At 52.3% G+C, this 20000-nt stretch overlaps 1 protein-coding gene across 2 annotated transcripts in view; it reads left to right on the top strand.

The window, feature by feature from the left end:
- Nucleotides 1-20000, top strand: part of vps13b (vacuolar protein sorting 13 homolog B) — a 186619-nt gene that overhangs the window by 83455 nt on the left and 83164 nt on the right. For both annotated transcript variants that reach the window (XM_084385522.1, XM_084385521.1), the window contains exons 24-26: nt 8688-8899; nt 19035-19241; nt 19475-19643. In XM_084385522.1, the coding sequence (XP_084241648.1) occupies nt 8688-8899; nt 19035-19241; nt 19475-19643 (588 nt within the window). The remainder of the gene's footprint in view (nt 1-8687; nt 8900-19034; nt 19242-19474; nt 19644-20000) is intronic.

The following is a 20000-nucleotide window of genomic DNA, read 5'->3' on the forward strand; positions in this document are numbered from 1 at the left end:
CCAGACCCGTGCTGGAGGAGGGTACGAGTGTGTGTGTGTGTGTGTGTGTGTGTGTGTGTGTGTGTGTGTGCCCAGACCCGTGCTGGAGGAGGGTACGAGTGTGTGTGTGTGTGTGTGTGCCCAGACCCGTGCTGGAGGAGGGTACGAGTGTGTGTGTGTGTGTGTGTGTGTGTGCCCAGACCCGTGCTGGAGGAGGGTATGAGTGTGTGTGTGTGTGTGCGTGTGTGTGTGTGCCCAGACCCGTGCTGGAGGAGGGTACGAGTGTGTGTGTGTGTGTGCCCAGACCCGTGCTGGAGGAGGGTACGAGTGTGTGTGTGTGTGTGTGTGCCCAGACCCGTGCTGGAGGAGGGTACGAGTGTGTGTGTGTGTGTGCCCAGACCCGTGCTGGAGGAGGGTACGAGTGTGTGTGTGTGTGTGTGTGTGTGTGTGTGTGTGTGCCCAGACCCGTGCTGGAGGAGGGTACGAGTGTGTGTGTGTGTGTGTGTGCCCAGACCCGTGCTGGAGGAGGGTACGAGTGTGTGTGTGTGTGTGTGTGTGTGTGCCCAGACCCGTGCTGGAGGAGGGTATGAGTGTGTGTGTGTGTGTGCGTGTGTGTGTGTGCCCAGACCCGTGCTGGAGGAGGGTACGAGTGTGTGTGTGTGTGTGCCCAGACCCGTGCTGGAGGAGGGTACGAGTGTGTGTGTGTGTGTGTGTGCCCAGACCCGTGCTGGAGGAGGGTACGAGTGTGTGTGTGTGTGTGTGTGCCCAGACCCGTGCTGGAGGAGGGTACGAGTGTGTGTGTGTGTGTGCCCAGACCCGTGCTGGAGGAGGGTACGAGTGTGTGTGTGTGTGTGTGTGTGTGTGTGCCCAGACCCGTGCTGGAGGAGGGTACGAGTGTGTGTGTGTGTGTGTGTGCCCAGACCCGTGCTGGAGGAGGGTACGAGTGTGTGTGTGTGTGTGTGTGTGTGTGCCCAGACCCGTGCTGGAGGAGGGTATGAGTGTGTGTGTGTGTGTGCGTGTGTGTGTGTGCCCAGACCCGTGCTGGAGGAGGGTACGAGTGTGTGTGTGTGTGTGCCCAGACCCGTGCTGGAGGAGGGTACGAGTGTGTGTGTGTGTGTGTGTGCCCAGACCCGTGCTGGAGGAGGGTACGAGTGTGTGTGTGTGTGTGCCCAGACCCGTGCTGGAGGAGGGTACGAGTGTGTGTGTGTGTGTGTGTGTGTGCCCAGTCCTGTGCTGGAGGAGGGTACGAGTGTGTGTGTGTGTGTGCCCAGACCCGTGCTGGAGGAGGGTACGAGTGTGTGTGTGTGTGTGCCCAGACCCGTGCTGGAGGAGGGTACGAGTGTGTGTGTGTGTGTGTGTGTGCCCAGACCCGTGCTGGAGGAGGGTACGAGTGTGTGTGTGTGTGTGTGTGCCCAGACCCGTGCTGGAGGAGGGTACGAGTGTGTGTGTGTGTGTGCCCAGACCCGTGCTGGAGGAGGGTACGAGTGTGTGTGTGTGTGTGTGTGCCCAGTCCTGTGCTGGAGGAGGGTACGAGTGTGTGTGTGTGTGTGCCCAGACCCGTGCTGGAGGAGGGTACGAGTGTGTGTGTGTGTGTGCCCAGACCCGTGCTGGAGGAGGGTACGAGTGTGTGTGTGTGTGCCCAGACCTGTGCTGGAGGAGGGGTATGAGTGTGTGTGTGTGTGTGTGTGTGTGTGCGCCCAGTCCTGTGCTGGAGGAGGGTACGAGTGTGTGTGTGTGTGCCCAGACCTGTGCTGGAGGAGGGGTATGAGTGTGTGTGTGTGTGTGTGTGTGTGTGTGTGTGTGTGTGTGCGCCCAGACCTGTGCTGGAGGAGGGGTATGAGTGTGTGTGTGTGTGTGTGTGTGTGTGTGTGTGTGTGCCCAGACCTGTGCTGGAGGAGGGGTATGAGTGTGTGTGTGTGTGTGTGCCCAGACCTGTGCTGGAGGAGGGTATGAGTGTGTGTGTGTGTGTGTGTGTGTGCCCAGACCTGTGCTGGAGGAGGGTACGAGTGTGTGTGTGTGTGTGTGTGTGTGCCCAGACCCGTGCTGGAGGAGGGTACGAGTGTGTGTGTGTGTGTGTGTGTGCCCAGACCCGTGCTGGAGGAGGGTATGAGTGTGTGTGTGTGTGTGCGTGTGTGTGTGTGCCCAGACCCGTGCTGGAGGAGGGTACGAGTGTGTGTGTGTGTGTGCCCAGACCCGTGCTGGAGGAGGGTACGAGTGTGTGTGTGTGTGTGTGTGTGTGCCCAGTCCTGTGCTGGAGGAGGGTACGAGTGTGTGTGTGTGTGTGCCCAGACCCGTGCTGGAGGAGGGTACGAGTGTGTGTGTGTGTGTGCCCAGACCCGTGCTGGAGGAGGGTACGAGTGTGTGTGTGTGTGTGTGTGTGCCCAGACCCGTGCTGGAGGAGGGTACGAGTGTGTGTGTGTGTGTGTGTGTGTGTGTGTGCCCAGACCCGTGCTGGAGGAGGGTACGAGTGTGTGTGTGTGTGTGTGTGTGCCCAGACCCGTGCTGGAGGAGGGTACGAGTGTGTGTGTGTGTGTGTGTGTGCCCAGACCCGTGCTGGAGGAGGGTACGAGTGTGTGTGTGTGTGTGTGTGCCCAGACCCGTGCTGGAGGAGGGTACGAGTGTGTGTGTGTGTGTGCCCAGACCCGTGCTGGAGGAGGGTACGAGTGTGTGTGTGTGTGTGTGTGCCCAGTCCTGTGCTGGAGGAGGGTACGAGTGTGTGTGTGTGTGTGCCCAGACCCGTGCTGGAGGAGGGTACGAGTGTGTGTGTGTGTGTGCCCAGACCCGTGCTGGAGGAGGGTACGAGTGTGTGTGTGTGTGCCCAGACCTGTGCTGGAGGAGGGGTATGAGTGTGTGTGTGTGTGTGTGTGTGTGTGCGCCCAGTCCTGTGCTGGAGGAGGGTACGAGTGTGTGTGTGTGTGCCCAGACCTGTGCTGGAGGAGGGGTATGAGTGTGTGTGTGTGTGTGTGTGTGTGTGTGTGTGTGTGTGTGTGTGCGCCCAGACCTGTGCTGGAGGAGGGGTATGAGTGTGTGTGTGTGTGTGTGTGTGTGTGTGTGTGTGTGCCCAGACCTGTGCTGGAGGAGGGGTATGAGTGTGTGTGTGTGTGTGTGCCCAGACCTGTGCTGGAGGAGGGTATGAGTGTGTGTGTGTGTGTGTGTGTGTGCCCAGACCTGTGCTGGAGGAGGGTACGAGTGTGTGTGTGTGTGTGTGTGTGCCCAGACCCGTGCTGGAGGAGGGTACGAGTGTGTGTGTGTGTGTGTGTGTGCCCAGACCCGTGCTGGAGGAGGGTACGAGTGTGTGTGTGTGTGCCCAGACCTGTGCTGGAGGAGGGTACGAGTGTGTGTGTGTGTGCCCAGACCTGTGCTGGAGGAGGGGTATGAGTGTGTGTGTGTGTGTGTGTGTGTGTGTGTGCCCAGACCTGTGCTGGAGGAGGGGTATGAGTGTGTGTGTGTGTGTGTGTGTGTGCCCAGTCCTGTGCTGGAGGAGGGTACGAGTGTGTGTGTGTGTGCCCAGACCTGTGCTGGAGGAGGGGTATGAGTGTGTGTGTGTGTGTGTGTGTGTGTGTGTGTGTGTGTGTGTGCGCCCAGACCTGTGCTGGAGGAGGGGTATGAGTGTGTGTGTGTGTGTGTGCCCAGACCTGTGCTGGAGGAGGGTACGAGTGTGTGTGTGTGTGCCCAGACCTGTGCTGGAGGAGGGTACGAGTGTGTGTGTGTGTGCCCAGACCTGTGCTGGAGGAGGGTATGAGTGTGTGTGTGTGTGTGTGTGTGTGTGTGTGTGTGCGCCCAGACCTGTGCTGGAGGAGGGGTATGAGTGTGTGTGTGTGTGCCCAGACCTGTGCTGGAGGAGGGTATGAGTGTGTGTGTGTGTGTGCCCAGACCTGTGCTGGAGGAGGGGTATGAGTGTGTGTGTGTGTGCCCAGACCTGTGCTGGAGGAGGGTATGAGTGTGTGTGTGTGTGTGCCCAGACCTGTGCTGGAGGAGGGTATGAGTGTGTGTGTGTGTGTGTGTGTGTGCCCAGACCTGTGCTGGAGGAGGGGTATGAGTGTGTGTGTGTGTGTGTGCCCAGACCTGTGCTGGAGGAGGGTACGAGTGTGTGTGTGTGTGTGCCCAGACCTGTGCTGGAGGAGGGTATGAGTGTGTGTGTGTGTGTGTGTGTGTGCCCAGACCTGTGCTGGAGGAGGGTACGAGTGTGTGTGTGTGTGTGTGTGTGTGTGTGTGTCTGTGCCCAGACCCGTGCTGGAGGAGGGTACGAGTGTGTGTGTGTGTGTGTGTGTGTGCCCAGACCCGTGCTGGAGGAGGGTACGAGTGTGTGTGTGTGTGTGTGTGTGCCCAGACCCGTGCTGGAGGAGGGTACGAGTGTGTGTGTGTGTGTGCCCAGACCCGTGCTGGAGGAGGGTACGAGTGTGTGTGTGTGTGTGCCCAGACCCGTGCTGGAGGAGGGTACGAGTGTGTGTGTGTGTGTGTGTGCCCAGACCCGTGCTGGAGGAGGGTACGAGTGTGTGTGTGTGTGTGCCCAGACCCGTGCTGGAGGAGGGTACGAGTGTGTGTGTGTGTGTGTGTGTGTGTGCCCAGACCCGTGCTGGAGGAGGGTACGAGTGTGTGTGTGTGTGTGCCCAGACCCGTGCTGGAGGAGGGTACGAGTGTGTGTGTGTGTGTGCCCAGACCCGTGCTGGAGGAGGGTACGAGTGTGTGTGTGTGTGTGTGTGCCCAGACCCGTGCTGGAGGAGGGTACGAGTGTGTGTGTGTGTGTGTGTGCCCAGACCCTGTGCTGGAGGAGGGTACGAGTGTGTGTGTGTGTGTGTGTGTGTGTGTGTGTGTGCCCAGACCCGTGCTGGAGGAGGGTACGAGTGTGTGTGTGTGTGTGTGTGCCCAGACCCGTGCTGGAGGAGGGTACGAGTGTGTGTGTGTGTGTGTGTGTGTGTGTGCCCAGACCTGTGCTGGAGGAGGGGTATGAGTGTGTGTGTGTGTGTGTGTGTGTGTGCCCAGACCTGTGCTGGAGGAGGGGTATGAGTGTGTGTGTGTGTGTGTGTGTGTGTGTGTGTGCCCAGTCCTGTGCTGGAGGAGGGTACGAGTGTGTGTGTGTGTGCCCAGACCTGTGCTGGAGGAGGGGTATGAGTGTGTGTGTGTGTGTGTGTGTGTGTGTGTGTGTGTGTGTGTGTGTGTGTGCGCCCAGACCTGTGCTGGAGGAGGGGTATGAGTGTGTGTGTGTGTGTGTGCCCAGACCTGTGCTGGAGGAGGGTATGAGTGTGTGTGTGTGTGTGTGTGTGCCCAGACCTGTGCTGGAGGAGGGTATGAGTGTGTGTGTGTGTGTGTGTGTGTGTGTGTGCCCAGACCTGTGCTGGAGGAGGGTATGAGTGTGTGTGTGTGTGTGTGCGTGTGTGTGTGTGCCCAGACCCGTGCTGGAGGAGGGTACGTGTGTGTGTGTGTGTGTGTGTGTGTGTGTGTGTGTGTGTCTGTGCCCAGACCTGTGCTGGAGGAGGGTATGAGTGTGTGTGTGTGTGTGTGTGTGTGCCCAGACCTGTGCTGGAGGAGGGTATGAGTGTGTGTGTGTGTGTGCGTGTGTGTGTGTGCCCAGACCCGTGCTGGAGGAGGGTACGAGTGTGTGTGTGTGTGTGTGTGTGCCCAGACCCGTGCTGGAGGAGGGTACGAGTGTGTGTGTGTGTGCCCAGACCTGTGCTGGAGGAGGGGTATGAGTGTGTGTGTGTGTGTGTGTGTGTGCCCAGTCCTGTGCTGGAGGAGGGTACAAGTGTGTGTGTGTGTGTGCCCAGACCTGTGCTGGAGGAGGGGTATGAGTGTGTGTGTGTGTGTGTGTGTGTGTGTGCCCAGACCTGTGCTGGAGGAGGGTACGAGTGTGTGTGTGTGTGTGTGTGTGTGTGTCTGCCCAGACCTGTGCTGGAAGAGGGTATGAGTGTGTGTGTGTGTGTGTGTGTGTGTGTGCCCAGACCTGTGCTGGAGGAGGGTATGAGTGTGTGTGTGTGTGTGTGTGTGTGTGTGCCCAGACCTGTGCTGGAGGAGGGTATGTGTGTGTGTGTGTGTGTGTGTGTGTGTGTGTGTGTGTGTGTGCCCAGACCTGTGCTGGAAGAGGGTATGAGTGTGTGTGTGTGTGTGTGTGTGTGTGTGTGTGTGTGTGCGTGTGTGTGTGTGCGTGCCCAGACCTGTGCTGGAGGAGGGTATGAGTGTGTGTGTGTGTGTGTGTGTGTGTGTGTGTGTGCCCAGACCTGTGCTGGAGGAGGGTACGAGTGTGTGTGTGTGTGTGTGTGTGCCCAGACCTGTGCTGGAGGAGGGTACGAGTGTGTGTGTGTGTGTGCCCAGACCTGTGCTGGAGGAGGGTACGAGTGTGTGTGTGTGTGTGTGTGTGTGTGTGTGCCCAGACCTGTGCTGGAGGAGGGTACGAGTGTGTGTGTGTGTGTGTGTGCCCAGACCTGTGCTGGAGGAGGGTACGAGTGTGTGTGTGTGTGTGCCCAGACCTGTGCTGGAGGAGGGTACGAGTGTGTGTGTGTGTGTTTGCCCAGACCTGTGCTGGAGGAGGGTACGAGTGTGTGTGTGTGTGTGTGTGTGCGCCCAGACCTGTGCTGGAGGAGGGTACGAGTGTGTGTGTGTGTGTGTGTGCCCAGACCTGTGCTGGAGGAGGGTACGAGTGTGTGTGTGTGTGTGTGCGCCCAGACCTGTGCTGGAGGAGGGTACGAGTGTGTGTGTGTGTGTGCCCAGACCTGTGCTGGAGGAGGGTACGAGTGTGTGTGTGTGTGTGTGTGTGTGTGTGTGCCCAGACCTGTGCTGGAGGAGGGTACGAGTGTGTGTGTGTGTGTGTGCGCCCAGACCTGTGCTGGAGGAGGGTACGAGTGTGTGTGTGTGTGTGCCCAGACCTGTGCTGGAGGAGGGTACGAGTGTGTGTGTGTGTGTGTGTGTGTGTGTGTGCCCAGACCTGTGCTGGAGGAGGGGTATGAGTGTGTGTGTGTGTGTGTGTGTGTGTGCCCAGTCCTGTGCTGGAGGAGGGTATGAGTGTGTGTGTGTGTGTGTGTGTGTGTGTGTGTGTGTGTGTGTGTGTGCCCAGACCTGTGCTGGAGGAGGGTATGAGTGTGTGTGTGTGTGTGCGTGTGTGTGTGTGCCCAGACCCGTGCTGGAGGAGGGTACGAGTGTGTGTGTGTGTGTGTGCCCAGACCCGTGCTGGAGGAGGGTACGAGTGTGTGTGTGTGTGCCCAGACCTGTGCTGGAGGAGGGGTATGAGTGTGTGTGTGTGTGTGTGTGCCCAGTCCTGTGCTGGAGGAGGGTACGAGTGTGTGTGTGTGTGTGCCCAGACCTGTGCTGGAGGAGGGTACGAGTGTGTGTGTGTGTGTGTGTGTGTGTGTGTGTGTGTGTGTGTGTGTGTGTGTGTGTGTGTGTGTGTGTGTCTGCCCAGACCTGTGCTGGAAGAGGGTATGAGTGTGTGTGTGTGTGTGTGTGTGTGTGTGTGTGTGTGTGTGTGTGTGCCCAGACCTGTGCTGGAGGAGGGTATGAGTGTGTGTGTGTGTGTGCCCAGACCTGTGCTGGAGGAGGGTATGTGTGTGTGTGTGTGTGTGTGTGTGTGTGTGTGTGTGTGTGTGTGTGCCCAGACCTGTGCTGGAAGAGGGTATGAGTGTGTGTGTGTGTGTGTGTGTGTGTGTGTGTGTGTGCGTGTGTGTGTGTGCGTGCCCAGACCTGTGCTGGAGGAGGGTATGAGTGTGTGTGTGTGTGTGTGTGTGTGTGTGTGTGTGTGTGTGTGTGTGTGTGTGTGTGTGTGTGTGTGTGCCCAGACCTGTGCTGGAGGAGGGTACGAGTGTGTGTGTGTGTGTGTGTGTGCCCAGACCTGTGCTGGAGGAGGGTACGAGTGTGTGTGTGTGTGTGCCCAGACCTGTGCTGGAGGAGGGTACGAGTGTGTGTGTGTGTGTGTGTGCCCAGACCTGTGCTGGAGGAGGGTACGAGTGTGTGTGTGTGTGTGTGTGTGTGCGCCCAGACCTGTGCTGGAGGAGGGTACGAGTGTGTGTGTGTGTGTGTGTGCCCAGACCTGTGCTGGAGGAGGGTACGAGTGTGTGTGTGTGTGTGTGTGTGCCCAGACCTGTGCTGGAGGAGGGTACGAGTGTGTGTGTGTGTGTGTGTGTGCCCAGACCTGTGCTGGAGGAGGGTACGAGTGTGTGTGTGTGTGTGCCCAGACCTGTGCTGGAGGAGGGTACGAGTGTGAGTGTGTGTGTGTGTGTGTGCCCAGACCTGTGCTGGAGGAGGGTACGAGTGTGTGTGTGTGTGTGTGTGCGCCCAGACCTGTGCTGGAGGAGGGTACGAGTGTGTGTGTGTGTGTGTGTGCCCAGACCTGTGCTGGAGGAGGGTACGAGTGTGTGTGTGTGTGTGCCCAGACCTGTGCTGGAGGAGGGTACGAGTGTGTGTGTGTGTGTGTGTGTGCCCAGACCTGTGCTGGAGGAGGGTACGAGTGTGTGTGTGTGTGTGTGCCCAGACCCGTGCTGGAGGAGGGTACAAGTGTGTGTTTGTGTGTGTGTGTGTGCCCAGACCCGTGCTGGAGGAGGGTACGAGTGTGTGTGTGTGTGTGTGTGTGTGTGTGCCCAGACCTGTGCTGGAGGAGGGTACGAGTGTGTGTGTGTGTGTGTGTGCCCAGACCTGTGCTGGAGGAGGGTACGAGCCTGTGTGTCTGTGAGCCTGAGACACGAGTGTGACGTCTCTGTGTGTGTGTGTGTGTGTGTTCACAGGCGATGCGTTCCCGTGGACAGTGTGTGTGAGTCAGCTGAGCGTGTACTCCCTCCTGGGACAGCAGCGTTCCCTCAGTGTTCTGGATCCGCTGGGCTTCACCTCCACGCTGGCCCTCACCGCCCCGAAGCTGCAGCCCGAGAGCAGAGACGCCTTCATCATGTGCCTGCATGTGGACCTGCAGCCGGTGCAGCTCCGGTGCTCCAACCCTCAGGTACTGCAGATCACAGGTGTACATGTGCTGAACACAGGTGTCCAGGTGTAGAACACAGGTGTACAGGTGCAGAACAAAGGTGTACAGGTGCAGAACACAGGTGTACAGGTGCAGAAGTGCAGAACACAGGTGAACATGTGCAGATCACAGGTGTACATGTGCAGAACACAGGTGTACATGTGCAGAACACAGGTGTCCAGGTGTAGAACACAGGTGTACAGGTGCAGAACACAGGTGTACAGGTGCAGAAGTGCAGAACACAGGTGCACAGGGGCAGAACACAGGTGTACAGGGGCAGAACACAGGTGTACAGGTGTAGAACACAGGTGTACAGGTGTTGAACACAGGTGTACAGGTGCAGAAGTGCAGAACACAGGTGCAGAAGTGCAGAACACAGGTGTACAGGGGCAGAACTCAGGTGTACAGGTGCAGAACACAGGTGTACAGGTGCAGAAGTGCAGAACACAGGTGTACATGTGCAGATCACAGGTGTACATGTGCAGAACACAGGTGTACATGTGCTGAACACAGGTGTACAGGTGCAGAACACAGGTGTACAGGTGCAGAAGTGCAGAACACAGGTGTACATGTGCAGAACACAGGTGTACAGGTGCAAAACACAGGTGTACATGTGCAGAACACAGGTGTACAGGTGTAGAACACAGGTGTACAGGTGCAGAACACAGGTGTACAGGTGCAAAACACAGGTGTACAGGGGCAGAACACAGGTGTACATGTGCAGAACACAGGTGTACAGGTGCAGAACACAGGTGTACAGGGGCAGAACACAGGTGTACAGGTGTAGAACACAGGTGTACAGGTGTAGAACACAGGTGTACAGGTGCAGAAGTGCAGAACACAGGTGCAGAAGTGCAGAACACAGGTGTACATGGGCAGAACACAGGTGTACAGGGGCAGAACACAGGTGTGCAGGGGCAGAACTCAGGTGTACAGGTGTACAGGTGCAGAACACAGGTGTACAGGTGTAGAACACAGGTGTACAGGTGTAGAACACAGGTGTACAGGTGCAGAACACAGGTGTACAGGTGCAGAAGTGCAGAACACAGGTGTACATGTGCAGAACACAGGTGTTCAGGTGCAAAACACAGGTGTACAGGGGCAGAACACAGGTGTACAGGTGCAAAACACAGGTGTACAGGTGCAGAACACAGGTGTACAAGTGCAGAACACAGGTGTACAGGGGCAGAACACAGGTGTACAGGGGCAGAACACAGGTGTACAGGTGCAGAACACAGGTGTACAGGTGCAAAACACAGGTGTACAGGTGTACAGGTGCAGAAGTGCAGAGCACAGGTGTACATGTGCAGATCACAGGTGTACATGTGCAGAACACAGGTGTTCAGGTGCAAAACACAGGTGTACAGGGGCAGAACACAGGTGTACAGGTGCAGAACACAGGTGTACAGGGGCAGAACACAGGTGTACAGGGGCAGAACACAGGTGTACAGGTGCGGAACACAGGTGTACAGGTGGGGAACACAGGTGTACAGGTGCAGAACACAGGTGCACATGTGCAGAACACAGGTGTACAGGTGCAGAACACAGGTGTACAGGTGGACAGGTTCAGAACACAGGTGTACAGGGGCAGAACACAGGTGTACAGGAGTAGAACACAGGTGTACATGTGCAGAACACAAGTGTACAGGTGCAGATCACAGGTGTACAGGTGCAGAACACAGGTGTACATGTGCAGAACACAGGTGTACAGGTGCAGATCACAGGTGTACAGGGGCAGAACACAGGTGTATAGGTGCAGAACACAGGTGTACAGGGGCAGAACACAGGTGTACAGGTGCAGAACACAGGTCTACAGGTGCTGATCACAGGTGTACAGGTGCAGAACACAGGTGTACAGGTGCTGATCACAGGTGTACAGGTGCAGAACACAGGTGTACAGGGGCAGAACACAGGTGTACAGGTGCAAAACACAGGTGTACAGGTGCAGAAGTGCAGAGCACAGGTGTACATGTGCAGATCACAGGTGTACATGTGCAGAACACAGGTGTTCAGGTGCAAAACACAGGTGTACAGGGGCAGAACACAGGTGTACAGGTGCAGAACACAGGTGTACAGGTGCAGAACACAGGTGTACAGGGGCAGAACACAGGTGTACAGGTGCAGAACACAGGTGTACAGGTGGGGAACACAGGTGTACAGGTGCAGAACACAGGTGTACATGTGCAGAACACAGGTGTACAGGTGCAGAACACAGGTGTACAGGTGCAGAACACGTGTACAGGTGGACAGGTTCAGAACACAGGTGTACAGGGGCAGAACACAGGTGTACAGGAGTAGAACACAGGTGTACAGGTGCAGATCACAGGTGTACATGTGCAGAACACAGGTGTACAGGTGCAGATCACAGGTGTACAGGTGCAGAACACAGGTGTACATGTGCAGAACACAGGTGTACAGGTGCAGATAACAGGTGTACAGGGGCAGAACACAGGTGTATAGGTGCAGAACACAGGTGTACAGGGGCAGAACACAGGTGTACAGGTGCAGAACACAGGTGTACAGGTGCAGAACACAGGTGTACAGGTGCTGATCACAGGTGTACAGGTGCAGAACACAGGTGTACAGGTGCAGAACACAGATCACAGGTGTACAGGTGCAAAACACAGGTGTATAGGTGCAGAACACAGGTGTACATGTGCAGAACACAGGTGTACAGGGGCAGATCACAGGTGTACAGGTGCAAAACACAGGTGTACAGGTGCAGAACACAGGTGTACAGGGGCAGAACACAGGTGTACAGGTGCAGAAGTGCAGAACACAGGTGTACATGGGGAGATCACAGGTGTACAGGGGCAGAACACAGGTGTACAGGTGTATAGGTGCAGAACACAGGTGTACATGTGCAGAACACAGGTGTACATGTGCAGAACACAGGTGTACAGGTGCAAAACACAGGTGTACAGGGGCAGAAGTGCAGAGCACAGGTGTACATGTGCAGATCACAGGTGTACATGTGCAGAACACAGGTGTTCAGGTGCAAAACACAGGTGTACAGGGGCAGAACACAGGTGTACAGGTGCAGAACACAGGTGTACAGGTGCAGAACACAGGTGTACAGGGGCAGAACACAGGTGTACAGGTGCAGAACACAGGTGTACAGGTGGGGAACACAGGTGTACAGGTGCAGAACACAGGTGTACATGTGCAGAACACAGGTGTACAGGTGCAGAACACAGGTGTACAGGTGCAGAACACGTGTACAGGTGGACAGGTTCAGAACACAGGTGTACAGGGGCAGAACACAGGTGTACAGGAGTAGAACACAGGTGTACAGGTGCAGATCACAGGTGTACATGTGCAGAACACAGGTGTACAGGTGCAGATCACAGGTGTACAGGTGCAGAACACAGGTGTACATGTGCAGAACACAGGTGTACAGGTGCAGATAACAGGTGTACAGGGGCAGAACACAGGTGTATAGGTGCAGAACACAGGTGTACAGGGGCAGAACACAGGTGTACAGGTGCAGAACACAGGTGTACAGGTGCAGAACACAGGTGTACAGGTGCTGATCACAGGTGTACAGGTGCAGAACACAGGTGTACAGGTGCAGAACACAGATCACAGGTGTACAGGTGCAAAACACAGGTGTATAGGTGCAGAACACAGGTGTACATGTGCAGAACACAGGTGTACAGGGGCAGATCACAGGTGTACAGGTGCAAAACACAGGTGTACAGGTGCAGAACACAGGTGTACAGGGGCAGAACACAGGTGTACAGGTGCAGAAGTGCAGAACACAGGTGTACATGGGGAGATCACAGGTGTACAGGGGCAGAACACAGGTGTACAGGTGTATAGGTGCAGAACACAGGTGTACATGTGCAGAACACAGGTGTACATGTGCAGAACACAGGTGTACAGGTGCAAAACACAGGTGTACAGGGGCAGAACACAGGTGTACAGGTGCAGAACACAGGTGTACAGGGGCAGAACACAGGTGTACAGGTGCAGAACACGTGTACAGGTGGAGAACAAAGGTGTACAGGTCCAGAACACAGGTGTACAGGGGCAGAACACAGATGTACAGGTGCAGAACACAGGTGTACAGGTACAGATCACAGGTGTACAGGGGCAGAACACAGGTGTACAGGTGCAGATCACAGGTGTACAGGTGCTGATCACAGGTGTACAGGTGCTGATCACAGGTGTACAGGTGCAGAACACAGGTGTACAGGTGCTGATCACAGGTGTACAGGGGCAGAACACAGGTGTACAGGTGCAGAACACAGGTGTACAGGTGCTGATCACAGGTGTACAGGTGCAGAACACAGGTGTACAGGTGCTGATCACAGGTGTACAGGTGCTGATCACAGGTGTACAGGTACAGATCACAGGTGTACAGGTGTACAGGTGCAGATCACAGGTGTACAGGTGCTGATCACAGGTGTACAGGTGCAGATCACAGGTGTACAGGTGCAGATCACAGGTGTACAGGTGCTGATCACAGGTGTACAGGTGCTGATCACAGGTGTACAGGTGCAGAACAGGTGGATATACAGGAGCAGGGACACATGTGGGCGGGGCTTGATTGTGTTTGTGGGGAATTGATTAGATGGTTGGATGGTTGTGGTTTGCTATTGGTGGATCTCATGTGAGTGACAGGTTGCCCCGCCCTCATCATCAGAGAAGAGAAGAGATGCTGCAAGAGGAACTTATTCTGATTCAAGATTACCAGGAACATGAATTTAACACAATAAGTAAGGGATAATGTACACCCGACAAGGAGATCAGGTCTTCATCAGCCTGAAGGGGTTTATTCTGAGATCACACACACACACACACACACCTGAAGGGTGTTTATTCTGCAAGAACAACCGGCTGGATGTACATTATCCTCTTATTACACGGATACTCTCCACATAAGTAAATAATTAGCCACAAAATATTGATCTGAGTTGAAATATTTTATTAGGTCTATAAACGCAAAGCTTCCGCGGAGAGAGCAGTTTCAGCGGCAAGTTCAAACTAGATGGACATTTAAGAGATACGGTATACAGTCATAACACTTATTACACAGCATTTCACCACATTAATAATTATGGAGATAAGAGATATTGATTTCAATATTTCGATATTATAATCCAATAGTGTACAAAACAATAGTCACAAAATGGCCGCCGCTGTGTTTGTATGAAACGAGAGAGAGCGAGTCCACGATACTGGATGGCATAATTAAATAACTACACAAAATATTGATTCGACTGAGTTTTAATATTTTATTAGCTCACCAAATGCAAAACCCGGATGAGCCTGTGTTTCTGTTCTCAGCGGCTGTTATTTGGGAATAATATACCGCTGGATGGAGCGACTGACCAATCAGAATCAAGTATTCCAAGTAATAATGAAAAATAATAATTTAGAATAAATACTGCAATATTCCATTTAAAAAAAACAACAACAAGAATTGTCAGTTTTGATTTCATGGTGACTGTAAAGATTGGATGTAGAGGATTAATATAGATGTTCAGTGGGAGCAGAAGTGACCGCGTGACGGTTCGACTATCCTGAGAGCCATTTGTTGTGGATCGCACCCTTACAGCCATATTTACTGTCACCAGTGTAAACATGAGAGTCCTTCTGTTGACGATCTGCACACACACACACACTTGATCCAGACTGTTTGTTTGAATATGCGTCTGCTCTCGTATGGAGTCCGTGTGAGATGAATGTTGACGTGTCTGAGCTCAGATCTGCTGCTGCTGATTGCTGTGTGCTGATTGGCTGTGAGGGGAATGTGGTGGAAAGGAAACGTGTGTTAAATAACAGCTGCCAAAAACAAACAGCAGAAGCAGAAGCAGAACTGCAGCGAGATGAAGGAAAAACCGACAGGAGGAAAAAAAAAATTATTCGCTTGTTTGTGATTATGTGGAGATACTGAATCTGTTTCCATGAGTTACCGACATCTCACTGTCTGTCTGTCTGTCTGTCTGTCTGTCTGTCTGACTGTCTGTCTCACCGTCTGTCTGTCTGTCTCTTACTGTCTGTCTGTCTCACTCTCTGTCTGTCTGTCTGTCTGTCTCACTGTCTGTCTGTGTCTGACTGTCTGTCTCTCCGTCTGTCTGTCTCTTACTGTCTGTCTGTCTCACTCTCTGTCTGTCTGTCTGTCTCACTTTCTGTCTGTCTGTCTGTCTGTCTCATCGTCTGTCTGTCTGTCTCACTATATATGTCTCACTCTCTGTCTGTCTGTCTGTCTGTCTGTCTGTCTCACTATATATGTCTCACTGTCTGTCTGTCTGTCTGTCTCACTGTCTGTCTGTCTCACTCTCTCTCTGTCTGTCTGTCTCACTGTCTGTCTGTCACTCTCTGTCTGTCCGTCTGTCTGTCTGTCTCACTCTCTGTCTTGTCTGTCTGTCACTGTCTGTCTGTCTGTCTGTCTGTCTCACTGTCTGTCTGTCACTCTCTGTCTGTCTGTCTGTCTCACTTTCTGTCTGTCTGTCTGTCTGTCTCATCGTCTGTCTGTCTGTCTCACTATATATGTCTCACTCTCTGTCTGTCTGTCTGTCTGTCTGTCTGTCTCACTATATATGTCTCACTGTCTGTCTGTCTGTCTGTCTCACTGTCTGTCTGTCTCACTCTCTCTCTGTCTGTCTGTCTCACTGTCTGTCTGTCACTCTCTGTCTGTCCGTCTGTCTGTCTGTCTCACTCTCTGTCTTATCTGTCTGTCACTGTCTGTCTGTCTGTCTGTCTGTCTCACTGTCTGTCTGTCTGTCTGTCTCATCGTCTGTCTGTCTGTCTCACTATATATGTCTCACTCTCTGTCTGTCTGTCTGTCTGTCTGTCTGTCTGTCTCACTATATATGTCTCACTGTCTGTCTGTCTGTCTGTCTCACTGTCTGTCTGTCTCACTCTCTCTCTGTCTGTCTGTCTCACTGTCTGTCTGTCACTCTCTGTCTGTCCGTCTGTCTGTCTGTCTCACTCTCTGTCTTGTCTGTCTGTCACTGTCTGTCTGTCTGTCTGTCTGTCTCACTGTCTGTCTGTCACTCTCTGTCTGTCTGTCTGTCTGTCTGTCTGTCTGTCTGTCTGACTCTCTGTCTGTCTGTCTGTCTGTCTGTCTCACCTGGTCTCTGGATCAGTCTACAAAACTGCTGGGCTTTTGTGTAAATAATGTAAAATAATGTCTGAAATAATGGCGAGAGGATAGACAGAGACCCTCCATCGTGTGTGTGTGTGTGTGTGTGTGTGTGTGTGTGTGGTTTCAGTGGTTATTTGTGTGAATCCAGCTGAACTCCAGCGATGAGTTTGTGATGAGCCGTTCCTCACAAACACAGATGCTGATCATGTTTTCTGTTCACACTGGTGGAACTAGTCAGAATCAGCCGCTGTGTTTGAACTGATTGGAGTTTATTTACCGTGGCGTTCAGGCGTCCAGCATTTGATGACAGTGATCTGCTTATGAAGGTCTGATGATCATGAACTGAGAGGGTGAGCTGATGATGATCTTCTGGAGTCATTAGGAAGCGCTGTAGAGTCACGTGACGCCGGACGATTGACGTCAAATGGCTCTTTCTACAAGTGTTTCATTTATTGTGATTTAGCAGGAAGTTAAGCAATAATTTACCGTGAGAAGTGGAGGATACGCCTGTCAGCGCTCCTGTCTGTCACTCATTTGAGGCTACTGTATGTCAGCTTTCTGGACCTACTCCCACCATTGTTGCTAATTAGTACCGCTCACCAAAGCCCAACAAGGATTTTATTATTGACCTTGCTGCCGCGTAAATTATATATAAACTTTCCCACACACATTAAAGGACATATTTTGGATATAATCTGCTGTTCAGGTGTTACACCTGTTAACTGTAAAGCAGATTCTTTCCCTTTTTCTGACATTTGCTGCTCTCATTCAGTGTTAATCTTTACTATAACATTCTGAAATATTAAGGATATCAACTTGGACAATTTATCCTCTAGCATCAGTGCCGACAGTTTCTCTACCCCGGATGAACTGCTCTCTCACTACAACAATAACCTTCATAACCTCCTTAATAACTTTGCTCCACTCAAAACCAGGACTGTCTCATTTACTCTCTCTGCACCTTGGTTTACTCCCACTCTTAGAGAATTTAAAACAAAAGGACTACAACTCGAAAGACTTTACAGGGAAACCAGTCTCACTGTGCACAAGGACATGTATTCAAACCACATTCTTCTTTACAAAGATTGTATTTCTAAAGCTAAATCCACATACTATTCTGGTTTAATCAGTTCAAGTGAAGAAAATTCAAAGGCCCTTTTTTCCCTCATTACAAACTTCACAACACCTCTAGGTCCACTTCCTCCTCACTTGTACTCTGCTAATTTTTGTAATACTATATTATAATTTTTCTCTTAAAAAATTGAACACATCTGCCAGCAACGAATATTTACTACTGTTCCTAACTCATCTGTCTCAGTTTAATTTGCTCCCACCCATTTACTCTCAGCATTTACCTTTCCCTCAGTAAATGAAATTTCCGAACTCATTCAAAAATCCAAATCTTCAACCTGCAGATTAGAGCCTTCCTACTGTTCTTGTAAATGCCTCTGTCCTCTCATTACAGACCTCATTCACTCTTCTCTTACCACTGGAATTGTTCCTTCTTCTCTTAAAACAGCTGCTGTAACTCATTTTTGTCCTATTTCAAATCTTCCATTCATCTCCAAAATCCTTGAAAAAATAGTTGCTACTCAACTCCATTCTCATCTCTCCTATAATAATTTATATGAACAATTCCAGTCTGGTTTCCATCCTCTTCATAGCACAGAAACAGCACTCCTTAAAATCACTAACAACCTTCTCCTAGTGGCTGACTCAGGTTTACTATCCATTCTCCTTCTGCTTGATTTGAGTGCGGCCTTCGAAACAATTTCACACACCATCCTAATCTAGACAGACTCTCCTCTATTGGTATCACTAACACACCTCTTATCTGGTTTATTATATCTCTCAGGCGCACTCAGTTCATCCAGTTAAAATCATTCACCTCCCATTCAGTTCCAGTCATCACAGGAGTGCCCCAGGGCTCCGTCCTGGGACCCCTGCTGTTCATTATTTATCTTCTTCCCCTTGTTTACATCTTCCGTAAATATCAGATTCACTTCCATTGCTACGCAGATGACACCCAGCTCTATCTCTCAACCAAACCTAATTCAAAACTTCCACCATCCTCCCTTATCAATTGTCTTCTTGACATAAAATCCTGGTTCACTTCAAACTTCCTCAAATTAAATAGCAATAAAACAGAATTGCTTCTTATAGGTACAAGATAAACATTAAACAAACTCCATCATTTTTCTATTCCCATTGATAGCTCCTTCATATCCCCTCCCCTAAGGTGAAGAGTCTTCGATAGCACCCTCTCTTTTACCTCTCATGTAAATAATGTTACCCGGTCTGCTTACTACCATCTTCGAAACATCAACCGTCTACGTCCTTTCCTCACGCCTCACTCCACTGCCATTCTTGTTCACATTTTAGTCACCTCTCGTTTAGATTACTGCAATTCCCTTTTGTTTGGCCTCCCGCATAAAACCCTCAATAAACTACAACTGGTCCAAAACTCAGCTGCTCGTATTATCACTCGTACCCCCTCTATTCATCACATCACTCCCATCTTAGAACAGCTCCATTGGCTCCCCATCACTTACCGTATCAACTATAAAATACTTCTCCTCACTTTTAAAGTCATTCATAATCTCGCCTCTTCATATCTTTTTGACCTCCTCCATATACCCACTCCTGCTCGCACTCTCAGATCCTCTTCTTCCATCCATCTCACTGTTCCCCCGTGTCCGCCTTGTTACTGTTACTCAGCTCTGGAACTCGCTTCCACCGGACCTCTGTGCTACTGATTCCCTCTCACATTTTAAATCCAAATTCAAAACCTATCTGTTTAGAATAGCTTACTCCCTCTGAGCACAACTGCATTGTCTTTAATTGTATTGTATTTCATTGTTTTTACTTAAATATTGTTATTGTCTTGATGATGTATGGTGACCTTGAGTGTCAAGAAAGGTGCCTATAAATAAAATGCATAATAATAATAATAATAATAATAATGAGTGTCTCAGGTTCAGGTGGTGCGTGTCTCATTTGTGTGTCTTGTGTGGGTCTCAGGTTCAGCTGGTGTTCAGTCTGTGGTGTCGATGGAGTCAGATCTTCAGTGCGTTCGAGCGGATGCAGAGCAGAGGAACACACAGGTCGTCTGCAGGTTTCCCAGACTCCTCAGCGCCCCCTGCTGGACCCTCCTCACCCTCACCCTCACCTGTCCCCCCCGACACCAGCACCTGCAGTCCCTCAGCTGACCTGTGCTCTCAAACTGAGGTCAGAGGTCACACACACCATCCCTCTCACTGTTGGATGGATTGATGGATAGATAGATTGGTAGATAGATTGGTAGATAGATAGATAGATAGATAGATAGATAGATAGATAGATAGATAGATAGATAGATAGATAGATTGATAGGTAGATGGATGGATGGATGGATAGATCGTCTCTCTCTCTCTCTCTCAGCATCTGTGTGTTGCTGGACTCAGTGTTGATGTGTGTTTCAGGGGGATTCGACACACACCGAGGAGCCGGTGGTGTGTGAGACCATGACGCTCGAGCAGAAGACCTGCAGCATCAGCGGCTCCAGCGGGAAACTGAGTGTCTGGATGCAGTGGATGCTGCCGAAACTCACACTCAAACTCTTCTCCTGCGACACCGCGGCCAGAAACAACGGTACTGACCACACACACACACACATACACACTCACACACTCACACTCAAACTCTTCTCCTGCGACACCGCGGCCAGAAACAACGGTACTGACCACACACACACACACATACACACTCACACACTCACACTCAAACTCTTCTCCTGCGACACCGCGGCCAGAAACAACGGTACTGACCACACACACACACACATACACACTCACACACTCACACTCAAACTCTTCTCCTGCGACAACATGGCCAGAAACAATGGTACTGACCACACGCACGCACACACACACACACACACACACTCAAACTCTTCTCCTGCGACACCGCGGCCAGAAACAACGGTACTGACCACACACACACACACAC

The sequence above is a fragment of the Rutilus rutilus genome (genome assembly GCF_951802725.1).
Source record: "Rutilus rutilus genome assembly, chromosome: 17".
NCBI lineage: Eukaryota > Metazoa > Chordata > Actinopteri > Cypriniformes > Leuciscidae > Rutilus > Rutilus rutilus.